Source organism: Labrus bergylta, chromosome 18 (genome assembly GCF_963930695.1).
Source record: "Labrus bergylta chromosome 18, fLabBer1.1, whole genome shotgun sequence".
Classification (NCBI taxonomy): domain Eukaryota; kingdom Metazoa; phylum Chordata; class Actinopteri; order Labriformes; family Labridae; genus Labrus; species Labrus bergylta.
In genome coordinates, this window is record NC_089212.1 from 9,053,475 (window position 1) to 9,066,449 (window position 12,975).

General features: G+C 44.1%; 3 protein-coding genes and 4 non-coding genes across 7 annotated transcripts in view; 6 read left to right on the top strand and 1 right to left on the bottom strand.

Annotated features, from left to right (window-relative positions):
• Positions 1–363, bottom strand: part of slc3a2b (solute carrier family 3 member 2b) — an 8,452-nt gene extending 8,089 nt beyond the window's left edge. Inside the window, exon 1 of the mRNA XM_020653745.2 lies at positions 1–363. This exon is cut by the window's left edge and continues 188 nt beyond it. Within this exon, the coding sequence (XP_020509401.2) occupies positions 1–183 (183 nt within the window). The 5' untranslated portion in view covers positions 184–363.
• Positions 364–2,338: 1,975 nt separating this feature from the next.
• Positions 2,339–4,936, top strand: LOC136183283 (myelin-oligodendrocyte glycoprotein-like). The gene is made up of 2 exons (XM_065966570.1): positions 2,339–2,714; positions 2,792–4,936. Exons 1-2 carry the CDS (start codon positions 2,517–2,519, stop codon positions 2,849–2,851), a joined length of 258 nt encoding a protein of 85 aa, XP_065822642.1. The 5' UTR covers positions 2,339–2,516; the 3' UTR covers positions 2,852–4,936.
• A 281-nt stretch (positions 4,937–5,217) lies between these two features.
• Positions 5,218–12,208, top strand: dkc1 (dyskeratosis congenita 1, dyskerin). The gene is made up of 15 exons (XM_029281154.2): positions 5,218–5,319; positions 7,137–7,192; positions 7,279–7,365; positions 7,845–7,936; positions 8,340–8,524; positions 8,661–8,725; positions 9,043–9,169; positions 9,426–9,556; positions 9,883–10,026; positions 10,557–10,677; positions 10,891–11,009; positions 11,089–11,192; positions 11,488–11,530; positions 11,631–11,810; positions 11,911–12,208. The coding sequence occupies exons 1-15, from the start codon at positions 5,304–5,306 to the stop codon at positions 11,974–11,976; spliced, it is 1,536 nt and encodes a 511-aa protein (XP_029136987.1). The 5' UTR covers positions 5,218–5,303; the 3' UTR covers positions 11,977–12,208.
• LOC114921296 (small nucleolar RNA SNORD17) lies at positions 7,445–7,642 on the top strand. The gene has a single exon (XR_003809597.1). It is a non-coding gene; the product is annotated as a small nucleolar RNA SNORD17 (small nucleolar RNA).
• Positions 8,137–8,217, top strand: LOC114921294 (small nucleolar RNA SNORD53/SNORD92). Its single transcript, XR_003809595.1, has one exon. It is a non-coding gene; the product is annotated as a small nucleolar RNA SNORD53/SNORD92 (small nucleolar RNA).
• LOC114921295 (small nucleolar RNA SNORD53/SNORD92) lies at positions 10,379–10,459 on the top strand. The gene has a single exon (XR_003809596.1). It is a non-coding gene; the product is annotated as a small nucleolar RNA SNORD53/SNORD92 (small nucleolar RNA).
• LOC114921293 (small nucleolar RNA SNORD83) lies at positions 10,714–10,791 on the top strand. The gene has a single exon (XR_003809594.2). It is a non-coding gene; the product is annotated as a small nucleolar RNA SNORD83 (small nucleolar RNA).
• Positions 12,209–12,975: the final 767 nt, after the last annotated feature.

Here is a 12,975-nt window from a genome sequence, read left to right on the forward strand (position 1 = left end):
CGGCTGCTTCTCCTGCTCCTCCTGGTCCAGGTCCGCCTCGCTCACATCGGCCTCCGTGGCGTCAGCATCCTGAGCGGGGGGCTGAGCGGGGGACTCCTCCGCATCCTTCAGCTCCGCATCTCTGCGCTCCGCATCTCTGCTCCCCGCATCCTGCAGCTCCACCTGCGTCTCCTCCGTGTTCATACCGGCGATTCACCGTTAATTTACCGAAAAACACCGAAGAAAAGAAACGAGGCGGTCGTGTAAATCACGGAGATGGTCTGCACTGTCAGATGTGTCCGTGATGTCTGTCTGTCTGTCTGACGGAGTCTGCCTGTCTGTCTGACCGCAGCGCTGCATCTCATGATGCTTTCAATGCCGTCGGAAATATGGGAACTATGCCCGCAAACGCCTCACAGTTTTACGTTAATTTCTTTCACTTCAGTGAAATTTCTAGCCCTCGAAAATTCTGGGAAATATAAAAGTATTAAGTCCCTGAAGTCCCCGAAAATTAAAAAATATATATATTTCGTGTGAGCAAGATATTTCTTTTTACTGTTTTGGACTTTAGGGTCGCCAAAGCTTTAGGATGATGAGCCCCTGAAGTCCCAGAACTAAATCATCATGTTCATGTGGGGCACTGATTGTAAACTTAAAAACATGTCTTCTCCTCATTTAGCTCTAAAATATATTGAATCACATTTAGAGTAATGTTTGGGAACTTTGTCATATTTATTATTATATATGTGAAATTGAACCAAAGATCATTTGACTAGCAAATGGAAATGTTAAATGTTATAAACACAGGTCACGTTTCTGAATAATAAGCTAAGATTTTAGATGCTAAATATTTAAATCGTGACTTGTTTTTAACATTTAGATGACAATATTTTAAGTTTATTTTGTCTGTATACATGTGTGGATACAATTCAACAAATGTGACCTCAATATTTCTGTAGAGAACACATTTGAAATCGTTTCAGCGGAGTTATAATCAGTTATTAACGATTGTAGTTGTCTAAAAGTCAGACAGATGCGCAGGCAGAGCAGGCCAACTGTGTTTCAGCTCTTTTCTCTCCTATTGAATGAAGACATGAAAACACTTTCCCAATATCTCTGCTTTAGAGGACCATGAGTGTATTCTTTAATTTCCATCTTGTTCAAACAGAAACAAGGAAGCAATCACAATTCAGTTTAGATGTTAAAGTCATTTTAAAGGTCCAATCAGTGAGATGTGTAGTGAGTGAAATGATAAAGTGAGCTTACTATATGATCAGACATTAAGGAAACATGCTATGTTGAAGTGCTGGCTTCTCTGACAACAATGCAGCAGTCAGTATGTCCTCCTTCTAACTTTAGATTCTGGTCCTGAATGCTCTGGATTTGTTTGGACCAGAGAAGGTAGGCAGTTTTAAGGCACGTTTTGGACGCCCCTCGATTTGCCAGATATGAGAGCAGTTATCAGGTCAAACCAACAGGTGTTGCAGCGATGGAAGCGGGCAAGAGAAGTGGTTCAGGTAGAAGTGATTGTACCCGACCTAAAAAGCCTCTGCATGTTTCTAATAAGCTCCACGAGCAGAAACATGCTCAAACTAGGATCAATATTGGAGATGCTTTTGAAAAATGGAGAGAGGTTAGAACACAGAAAGGTTTACAGACCGATGCAGAGCTGGCTAAACACTGAAGCTTCAGTGTCCACCACATGGCAACCTGCATGAGCATGGACTCTAGAGAGGAGGGGGCGGGGGGAGACAGCTCCACCCTTCGTCTGGTGGCGATCTGTCCTCTGGGGACTGACTTTTCAGACTTCTAGCGGTTTGTGATAAAGAACTTCCAGCCAAGGCTTCCTCTCACATTTACACTCCGACTTGCAACTAAAAAGAAGGAAGATGAGTCAGATTTCAGATGCAATAATAAAAACAGGTGCATGCTAATATCAGTGAATCGTCTTTGAAAAGGAGTTAAATGACGTCAGAAGACGCAGAAGCTAAACTATGACCTACTGTTGTCCTGTTTGTAAATGCGTGTTGAAGATTTTAAAAAGCCTGAGCAGACTGTTGACGACGGCGTTGTTAGCTAAGAATGAAGAGCAGATATGGAATATTCTGTTTAACACAATTTATGTTAAAGTCATACATAATTTAACATAAATTGTTAAAGTCTCTCTGTCCTGCTGATCCCCATTTTAAACTCACTGTTACAATGCTGGACTCCCAAAGTGTCAGATCATGAGGTAAACATATGTTGAAGTAATCCAAGGATGAGTCTGCAGAGGGCGCTAAAGTTTGAGAAACAACAAACTGCATGATCAGAGAAACAGAAGCTGTAACGAGCATTATAAAATGTGGATCAATGGCGTCAAAGTGTTACTAATTTACAGTTTCCATAAAGCCATGATGTGGTCTGTCGTCCCCTCAGTGGTCCCGGAGGTGGTGGAGGTCGAGGATTGGGCTGAAACCTTCATGCTGCCCTTCATAACTAACGCTCAGCTGCCTGCAGACGCCGCAGTGGGGTGGAGGCGCTCAGAGCCTTGAGACATGGTGGTCCATGTGTACGAGAACGGCCAGGACCAGCCGTACAGACAAGACAAGTGTTACCATGGCAACACAGAGATGAACAGTGACCCGCTGCGATCCAAAGACCTCAGTGTGACCATCCGTAACTCAGGCAAAAGCGACAGCGGAAAATGTATCTGCACCGTCCGCAGGGAGGGCTACATCCTGGCTCAGAAGGAAGTGCGGCTTCTTGTCAAATGTTTGTTTTTGGCGTTGACGTTTGTACTCTCTGTTCATGTTGTGTGTTGTCTTCTCAGCCTCCAGTGGGGACATGGAGGTGGATCAGATGGAGAAGACCGTCAGGCTGCCGTGGGTAATAACAGCTAACCTGCCCCAGGATGCATCAGTGACGTGGAGCTGTTGCAACACAACAACTTACATCACCACAATAGTCCACGTGTTTGAGGATGGCTAGGACCAGCCCGACCAACAAGGACAGCTCTACCAAGACCGTACAACCATGAGGAAAAACCTGTTACAGACTCTGTAAGATCTGAGTCTGACCCTGAAAGACCCCACCCCCCGAGATAATGGGAGGTACTCTTGCTCTTGTGGGACAAAACAGTGTCCCTCAAGGTCAAGGGTAAGTACTGTAGATAGAGGTCAGACAGCCACTGCTACCAACATCAGTATCGATGGTTCTGTTTCAGCTTTTTATTAAAAATCACTATTACCAGACGACAGCTGAGATCGAGTGAGAGCAGAAACAGTTTAGTTATCAATGCTGTGTGTGCTGTGCCATGTAAAAATGTCCATCTTTACAGCTGCAGTTCTGTCTCCTGCAGTGAGTCAGTCCCTATAGAGCCCTATGTTAAAATGTCCATCTTTACAGCAGAAATAAACATTTTTACAGACTTTACAGACTCTAGAGGTCCTTTCACGCTTTTAGGGCTGTTTGTCAGGTCAGCTACACGCTTTATTGTGAATAACTCTTATCCTTCATCAAATCAAAACGGATGAGTCATCAAAACATTCACCCCCGTACAGTGTGTGCCGATCGAGACATGAGCTAATCAGACCTGTTTGGTTTTTTGAACCAGGCTGTAAACATGTTAATCTCTGTTTTAAAAACAGGCTTTTTAGAATGGGTGTGTATGTGACTTCCTGTGTTTCTGCAGCCAGACTCTAGTGGACACTCGAGAAACTGCAGGGTTTTACACTTCAGCATCGGCTTCATTTTTCAACATCTGAGGTTTCAGCTTGATAACACCAGCATGTTTGTCTCCTCTTTCCAGAGAGAAGATATTTCTAAAAGAAGAAGAAGACGTCAGATGTCCATCACATGAGCTCTGGGTTCTGTCCTTCTGTTCTGTTTCCTGCATGTTGTGTAAAATTAAGAGGTGTTTCTGTGATCAGGCTTCTATTTTTAAATCTTGCTGATGATTTGTCTTTGAAGCTTCAGAGAAAATTTGAAAAAGAGTTTATAGTTTGTGCAGCTCTTTGTCTTCAACTGTTACACGGGTCAGTTAAAAGCCCGGTTTCCACCAAGCAGTCTGGTTTGGTTTGGTACAGTTTGGTCTTGCTTGCGTTTCCACAGCAAACTGTTCCCTTACACATCACTACATACATAGTATTGCGAGTCACAACACTGTGTAGACCGCCAATAAATTCAACAAAGAAGAAAGTCAACAAAGATCAATGATTCCCTCCAAGGTCTGTATCTCAGAGGTGGTCAGAGGGGCGGAGCTACACGCTGACAACAGTCGCAAAAAACAAAACATTCTTGAAATGACTTTCTCCAAATCTTCGGGATCTTTGAACATGGCATTTTTTGTTTGTCCTTTATTACCGCTGTTGCACGGAAAGAGATTTTTTTCAACCAATCGGGCAAGACTGCAGTGTGTCTAACTCCACCCTTTAGGGTTGGATCGGTTATCTTGGTACCATCCCCAACTTCTGAGAGTGGAAGCGCCATGAATGTGTACGGTAGAGAACCGAACTGACCCGGACCGCTTGGTAGAAAACGGGACGTTTTTTCGGAAACTTTTGCCAACATGAACCACAAAGAAAGGAAGCATGCACAAGGAAACGTATCCAACAGTGAAGTACGCACGAGTGTAAGATCGAGAAAGAATCCAAACAGGTTGTTAAAGAAAATATGATGACATGGAGCAATCAGAGCAATATGTAACCCTGACACCTAGTGTTTAAAATGGGTACTGCAGTCCAAATTACATCTAAACTACTAAACATCATAGAGAGCTGTCTCCCCCCTCCTCTCTAGAGTCCATGCTCATGCAGGTTGCCATGTGGTGGACACTGAAGCGTCAGTGTTTATCCAGCTCTGCATCGGTCTGTAAACCTTTCTGTATTCTAACCTCTCTCCATTTTTCAAAAGCATCTCCAATATTGATCCTAGTTTGAGCACGTTTCTGTCAGGGCTGTGACGTCTGACTGCAGCAGCAGGTAAACAGACTGTGTCCACTCAAAGTAGTTTTTTGTCCCTCACAGGCTCATGTTGTTATTATAAGTGTTTGACGTCATGACACAAATGATCCCTACAGAGAGAGACTTTTGTTTTCACCTCAAACAGCTGTTACATCACTCTCTACAAACACCACAATACATTCAGAAAAACACTGAACAGGCCTTAGGAGACGTTGGACTGACTTGATGAGTTCATGATATTTTGTGACTCTGCACCCTCTTTGACGGTAGGTGGCGGTGTTACCACTTACAGCTGGTTTGCAAACCGCTAATAAAGCTCGAAGAAGAAGGAGGAGACGGAAGTAGAAAAACGCGGATTGTGCGTTCATTCCTCAGTTCAAGATGGCGGACACAGAAGGTGAGTGTGCAGCACGTTTTACTGAACACAGCTGAACTTTAATTAAACCTTTTTAATCAAACGATTTAGTTAATATTACATTTGAGTTAAGTGCACAACCCCAGCTTGTTAGTGTTGGCTGTTTAGGGGGCCTTCTGTCGCGAGTTTGTGTTTTTCCTGCAGAACCTCGTGGAGAAAAACACACATTTATATATTCAGCAATTTATCATTAGAAACAAACATCCCGCATCGTGTTGTCATCATTATTATTATTATTATGTCATTACATCGAGTTTGAGATTTCGTCTCGCGCCCCAGTTTGCAGTGATGTGGGTTTTGAGCTCGTGGGCCTGATCACAGCTAACTGCAGGAGCCACGTGCAGCGGCAGATCTGAGCACCTTTAACTCTAACAAACAAACCTGTAACTTAAAGCGACGTATAAGAGCACAAACTGAAGCTGCACCTGTCGGCTTTAATTCCTGACGTCAATCTCACGTTTTTCTGAGTCTAACGCAGAACCTCGCGGAGAAAACGGATGATTTGAACGTGCATCCAAAATCATAAAAAAACGTAACTAAATCTTCGTAGGATACTCTTGGTGCTCGTCGTTACACTAAGTTTGATATTTCGTATGTATCGGGCACATGTGTAACGTGGAGCACGTGGGTTTCTTGATACCTGCAGGGACCACGTGCAGCGACGCACGTTCAACAAGCTACAAGGCCGATTCTGGTTTAACTCAGAAACTAAAACATGAAAATAAATAACCCTGTTTAAATTAACTTTAAGCACCGTTGATGGGCACTAACGAACCTTGAACTGCCGACTGTGTAAAATTATCGACAACACTTTTCTGCTTTTAGTTCATAGCCTCGTGGAGAAAACAGACGTTTTTTCCAATGTTTATTAAAAAGTCCCGGTTTAACTTACATCCGGTGTGACTCTTGATTTGAGTAATTTCACTGAACTCTGTGGTTCAGCGTGTCTCTCGGTTCAGATCCTCATTTGATTCATTAAAAACCTATTTGAAAAGTGAGTGAATGTAAAAACTCGTTTTCAGTCAGAATGAATCTACTGATCAGTTTCTGCTATTTTAATAATAGTTGTATGATCATCTAATCTTCGCTCTGTCAACATGTTCAACATATTTGAGGTATTATTGGATGTTTTAGGGGTTCATGTTTATTACGGCCTGTTAGCCTCAGCTAGCTGCCTGATGCTAACAACCACGTGTTGCATGAGAGGCACGTGGGCAACTCGTCACTAATGACGTGACACAAACTGACCTGAGGAACGTGTCTAGAAGGAAAACACCTGAAATTATTTTAAACATACGTTGAATAACTTGCTCAAACGGTTATTTAAAAAAAACACTCTAAAATGTTAAAGTCTTATTTTGAAAATCAGCGAAAGAGTTACTACAATCATCAAAATGTTGAGGTTTTTTTTCACTGGATAAGCTCTAAATGTATCCTCAAATAATGAATAATGTAATATTTGACTTTATAGAAACACTTGGTATGCATGTAACTCCCGCTGCAACCTTTTTTACAAAAAATCTGTTTTCTCTTTAAAGTGTTGGGCTGTGTGAAGGTGATGTTGTAGTTCCTTCAGTCCAAAGACCCGTCCTCTATAAATCTAATGAGTCCAACAGTTTTAAACCTAAAGATGCTCATTCACTTTGATTTGGAAAATAACCTGAATGATTCACTGATACGAGTCTTTGTTTTTAAATTACACTTTATTAAATGATTGCAGAGCAGGAATGTTTGGTTTGCTCTGACGGGTCATTTCTCCGACATCTAAATCTGTGCGTCACGTTAATCGTTTGTTTCAGTATCGTCGGCGAAGAAGAAAAAGAAGGTCAAGAAAGTCAGTGAAGAGGATGTCGGGGTGAGTGTGACGGCGAGGCGACGCTGTAGATGTTTAGTTGGGTTTTTTTCTCTGGATGAAGATTTAAAACTGTTTTCCTCTAACAGGAGATCCAGCAGATCGGAGACTTCTTCATCCAGCCCGAGTCTAAAGTGCCCACATTGGACACGTCACAGTGGCCTCTGTTACTAAAGGTAACGCCCCTGAGCTCACCCGTTCTCTCTGAACACTTGGCCTGTCTCGTCCATTTAATGTCCTGGAGTCTTTCAGTGTGTGAAGTGATGAATCTGTTTATCCATTCGCTGAGCGGCCATCTGGTCTCTGTCTCTAGCCCTGCCCTCGTTCTGGGGGCGGAGCCTCTCCACAGCAGTGTCAGTGTCGCCATGGCGTTCTGTCAGCGGCGACCTGACGCTGCACGGAGAGAATGACTTGACTGGACTGCTGCAGAGACGATTTAAATGTTCTGATCACACAATGCTCAAGTTATAAAAGACAAAGTTTACCAGAGTGTAGATAATGAGACGGGAGGTGTGACGCAGGTAGATGATTAAGGCGGGTAGGGGAGGTAGATTATGATGATTCAGGTGATGGGATATTTAAAAGTTAGTTTTCTAACATAAGTTGCCCCATGATGGAAAACCGTCAACAAGTTGTTTTTTTGTTTTTTTTGCAGAATTTTGATAAGCTGAACATCCGCACTGCTCATTACACGCCACTACCGAACGGCAGCAACCCGCTGAAGAGAAACATCAACGATTATGTCAGGTAAGAGCTGACTTGTGCTATGCTAACAATGTTCATGATATGTCAGGTTAGATACAACCAATGCTGTGCAACATCTTGACTTCTATAATTATGTTAAACCTCGACTAATGATAAACACCAACGCCAGCTTTAAACAGCAACATGCATTATGTAAGACATTTTGGAGCCCGGGATGTTGGGCGATCTGATTGGCTTGTGGGGAGGAGTGATGATGCTGAGAAGGTTTCGCTAAACAACCTGATATCATGTGATGTCACAATTTCTCTTGGCTGTCTGACCAATCCCTTGCCTGAAAAAATGTAGTTCAACTTAGTTTCAAATGGAAAAGTAGAACACTGCAGGTTATTTATAAATGCATCTGATTGGTCAGCGACTGATGTTTCTACTTCCTGTTTCCTGTCAGGTCTGGCTTCATCAACCTGGACAAACCGGCGAACCCGTCGTCTCACGAGGTGGTGGCGTGGATCAGGAGGATCCTGCGGGTGGAGAAGACGGGTCACAGCGGGACACTTGACCCCAAGGTCACAGGTTGTCTGATCGTCTGTGTGGATAGAGCCACACGATTGGTCAAGTCCCAGCAGAGCGCCGGTACACTTATGACCACTTCTTTTTCTGTTAGCGTCAGAATAAATGTAGCACAGAATCTCCACCCGGCTGGTTGGCCGGCGTGCGAGCTCAGTAAAACAAGCGGCCCCCCTCACTACTCTCTGTGTATGTGTTGCAGGTAAAGAGTATGTGGGGATCGTTCGGCTGCACAATGCCATAGAGAGCGAGCACACTCTGGCCCGGGTAAGACGATCCTACTGAGGAACTTTAATTAAATGTTTAAATTCTGATGAAGATGGAAACTTGAATGAGTGGCAGGACATGAAGGTTGTTCTCAGTTTTGAGATCATGCAGAGACAATGTCTAAATTACTCAAACATTGGCGACAAGAGGGTGGAGCTAGAGAGGAGTGAGGGCTCCATCTTGTCAAAGCGTTTCTAATGATTTTGTTTAATTTAGACATTTGTGAACGAGTTTTCCTGTAATTTGAGTATTTAAAGAAACGACTCGCTTTGGAGTGTGAACGTTTGGTATTAAGAATCCTTCTCTGGTATCTGCAGGGGTTGGAGCAGCTGACCGGTGCTCTGTTCCAGCGGCCGCCGCTGATCGCTGCTGTCAAACGACAGCTGAGAGTCCGAACGATCTACGACAGCAAACTGATCGAATACGACCCCGAGAGGAGGCTGGGTAAGATCGCTATAACCCCAGGAGGTTAAAATCAGACTAATTACTTGATGTGTTCACCTGGTTTCTGTACTGGGTGGTTGCTCTAAAGTGTGTCTGCAGCTCCAAGTCTGTTAGACTATTAGACACGAGGAAACACTGGAACAAACTAGTTTAGATGACCCATGCGTCTCCATGGTAACCAAATGACTGTCTAGTTAATGCAAGGTGTTTACACTAGCTGCTGAGGTCAGAGGTCACAGAGGACTTTGTGTTACAGGTATCTTCTGGGTGAGCTGTGAGGCAGGGACTTACATCAGGACCCTGTGTGTCCACCTGGGTCTGATGCTCGGGGTCGGAGGTCAGATGCAGGAGCTCCGGAGGGTGCGGTCGGGTGTGATGGGGGAGACGGTGAGCATCACTTCTTGTAGATCCTGAAATTTGATTCTATTAAACTTATACTGATGCCAACATTGAGACTGAAGAGCTAAAGTCTTTGTAAAGCTTTGGTGCTTGTGAATGTAAATGTGAGCTCAAAGTGTTGAGTCCAGGCCTGCTGCTCGGTGCAGGTCTGCTAATTAAACTTTGGAAAAGAAACCTGCAGCGGAGACTCCGACTCCACCGTCAGTTCAGACTGTGGCGCCTCAATGCTGCTGACATTATTGTGACATCATTGCCCCTTACTGACATCACGGTCACTGCTGATGTTCTAAGTTTTGTGTGTTTGTCTTTTTCAGGACCACCTGGTGACGATGCACGACGTGCTGGACGCTCAGTGGCAGCTGGATCACAACAAAGACGAGACGTACCTGCGGAGGGTCATCTTCCCTCTGGAGAAGCTGCTTGTGTCCCACAAACGTCTGGTGATGAAGGACAGCGCTGTGAGTCTTCATCGTTTAAATCACTGCTGTCTTTAGAGCCTCTGAGTTTAACTGACGGACAAAGAGAACTTGACCTGCTGCAGACGTTACAGCCTGCTAACATAGCTTAGCTACTACCAAGTACCAATGCTACACTAACATGCCAATAACATCCATGATTATGTCAGGTATCACCCACTAATGCTATGCTAACATCATTCATGATTGTCAGGTTTGCTGAGACCAATGCTGCGCTAAAAACTGTTAGTTTTATGGTTGATGGTATCAAAGTGCCAAGAGCTCTAAAAAGCAGTATGCATTACCTAAGACGTGTGTTAGCCTAGGACGCTTGGCGCTCTGATTGGCTCTTGGTGAGGAATGATGATGCTGAGAAGGTTTCGCTAAACAACCTGATATCATGTGATGTCACAATTTCTCTTGGCTGTCTGACCAATCCCCTGCCTGGAAAAATGTAGTTAGACGGATTAAAGGGTAAAAGCATGATGTTTGAAGTGATTTGTGACTGACTATAACTGTTGCTGCGTCTGCAGGTGAACGCCATCTGTTACGGGGCAAAGATCATGCTGCCAGGTGTCCTCAGGTATGAAGACGGCATCGAGATGAACCAGGACATCGTTGTCATAACCACAAAGGGCGAGGCCATCTGTACAGGTGAGTGACAGAGGTGTTGGTGTGTGTGGAGGTGCAGCCACATGATGAGTTTGAGTAGCGTCAGCAGCTCTCGGGCCATGATGACCTGCTATCTATCACCCCTTACTGATGGCTGCTCTCCATATCCACATACACACCTGCCGCTCTCTGATGAAAGAATCGATGTGATCGATAATGAATATTAATCCGTTTATGATCTCTGTCCTCGTCCAGCCGTGGCGCTGATGACCACGGCGGTGATCTCCACCTGTGACCACGGCGTTGTGGCGAAGATAAAGAGGGTGATCATGGAGAGAGACACGTATCCCCGGAAGTGGGGTCTGGGACCGAAGGTGAGGCGGAGGTCATGATGCTGCATCCTGTTCATTCAAAGTTTAATTTGAAAGTATTAATTTGTGTTTGTCCAATCAGGCAAGTCAGAAGAAGATGATGATTCAGAAAGGACTCCTCGACAAACACGGGAAACCAAACGGCAGCACGCCTGGCGACTGGAAGAGCGGTTACGTAGACTACAGGTAAGGCTCACCTGAGGGGGGGGGGGGGGGGGGGGGGCTCACCTGTGTGTGTGATGCAGACAGTTATCCCTCACCGTGCTGCCGTGCGCTCTGAGGGAGTCAGTCTGCTACAGGAACTCTCAGCCATGAGCGCTGTCACTCTGCTGCCTGCAGAGCTGCAGCTCACCTGAGGACACTGATGACATCAGCAGTGATGTCATACTGAAGGTGATGACATCACTGCTGGTCACATTCAGTTTTAATGTAAAGAATCTTTAAGAACCTGTGGATTGATCACCTCTTTTTGTTTTGACAGCATCTCTAAGAAGACTGAGGAATCGGGTGACACTTCAGCAAAGGTATACTCAACCTATCAGCTGAGAGTTAATCTGTGATAGACTGTAATGTCCAATCAGAAAGGTCCTGCCAGATGTGTCTGACCTGTACTGTGTTTTGCAGAGGAAGAGAGAGGCTGCGGATAGCGAGGGAGAGACGACTGCGCCTGGCACGCCATCTGCAGAGGAGCTTAAAAAAGAAAAGAAAAAGAAGAAAAAAGACAAGAAGGCGAAGCTGGAGGAGGCAGAGACTGATGGAGTGGAGGCGGAGCCAGAGGAGGCAGCAGCAGAGCCTGAGACTGAGGTGAGAGCTGAACATCTGTGTGCAGTCAGACGGTCGCATGATGGCGAGCTAGAATTAAATGTTTAAATTGAATAAATGTTTCAACGCGTTTGTGTTTCAGGTTGTCGACAGTGCCAAGAAGAAGAAAAAAAAGAAGAAACAGAAAGACGAAGAGACGTCGGAGTGACGGCAAGCGACCAATGAATGGACATGAAACTGACAGATTCCGCCCACAGACGCACCTGTCTGAACGCAAAGCATTCTGGGAGTTTAACAAAATGGACTGCATGAGTGCAGAAAAGAGAAGAGGATGGTTTTTAGTTTTTTATATAAATTTTATTGTTTTGTTTTTTGCTGTAAATAATGAACAGGATGCTGAACAGTTTGTACTATCAAAATAAACGTCTTGATTTCTGTAATCAGGTCTTCATGCTTTTACTGCATCTATCACAACATCCTGTGTGTTGGACTAAAATATGAAGGAGCCAGTCAGCTGCACGACAGGCATGCTGAAAATGGCTGACGGTAACACGCTTGTGTGCTCGCTTGTGGTCATGCTGACCGCACCTGAGAAGAAGGACACGCTTTCACAAAGTGACCCGGTGGATCGGAGAAATAAATTGTTCATATAAAACACTACAACTTTATTTAAATTCTTAAATCACTAAATCTATAAATTATTTGATAATCAAAACCTTGCATTACACGATAAAAGTGAGAAATAATTTAACAGGTTACAATGAGTCTTGAGACTAACAGAAATTTCTGACAGACTACACCCCCTGCTGTTTAAAGAGTGCATTGAAATATGCTCCCACACCTACATGTGTATAATCCTTTCTAAAGACCAGTACACTATATTTATATTCTGATAAAGAGCCTCTGTCACTGAAGGGTTTCTGATTGTATTTATTGATCTGAGTTTAGGAAGTTGGGTCTCTAAAGAGTAATGATGTGTGAAGGTTTTATTTTACATAAAGACAACTGATCCAATTTCAGCTGAACTTCTGTGAATGTTTTCATCCATTACACATCTGTAATAAAGTTGAAGGAGTTCAAGCTGTAGCAGATTCTGTAACGACACTTCACCATGTTCCTTGAACTCTGTGTTCCTAGTCTGTCTACAAACCCCCCAATGATGAGAAAAGTCCATCCTCTCCGTCTTCTTCCTGCTCCACTTTTCAGA

Coding starts and splice junctions, on each gene's coding strand:
- LOC136183283 (XM_065966570.1), top strand. CDS start 2,517: ATGGTGGTCCATGTGTACGAGAACGGCCAGGACCAGCCGTACAGACAA. Junction 2,715..2,791: donor ACATCCTGGCTCAGAAGGAA/GTGCGGCTTCTT, acceptor TTGTCTTCTCAG/CCTCCAGTGGGGACATGGAG.
- dkc1 (XM_029281154.2), top strand. Junction 9,557..9,882: donor CGGGTGTGATGGGGGAGACG/GTGAGCATCACT, acceptor TGTCTTTTTCAG/GACCACCTGGTGACGATGCA. Junction 11,811..11,910: donor CAGCAGAGCCTGAGACTGAG/GTGAGAGCTGAA, acceptor TTTGTGTTTCAG/GTTGTCGACAGTGCCAAGAA.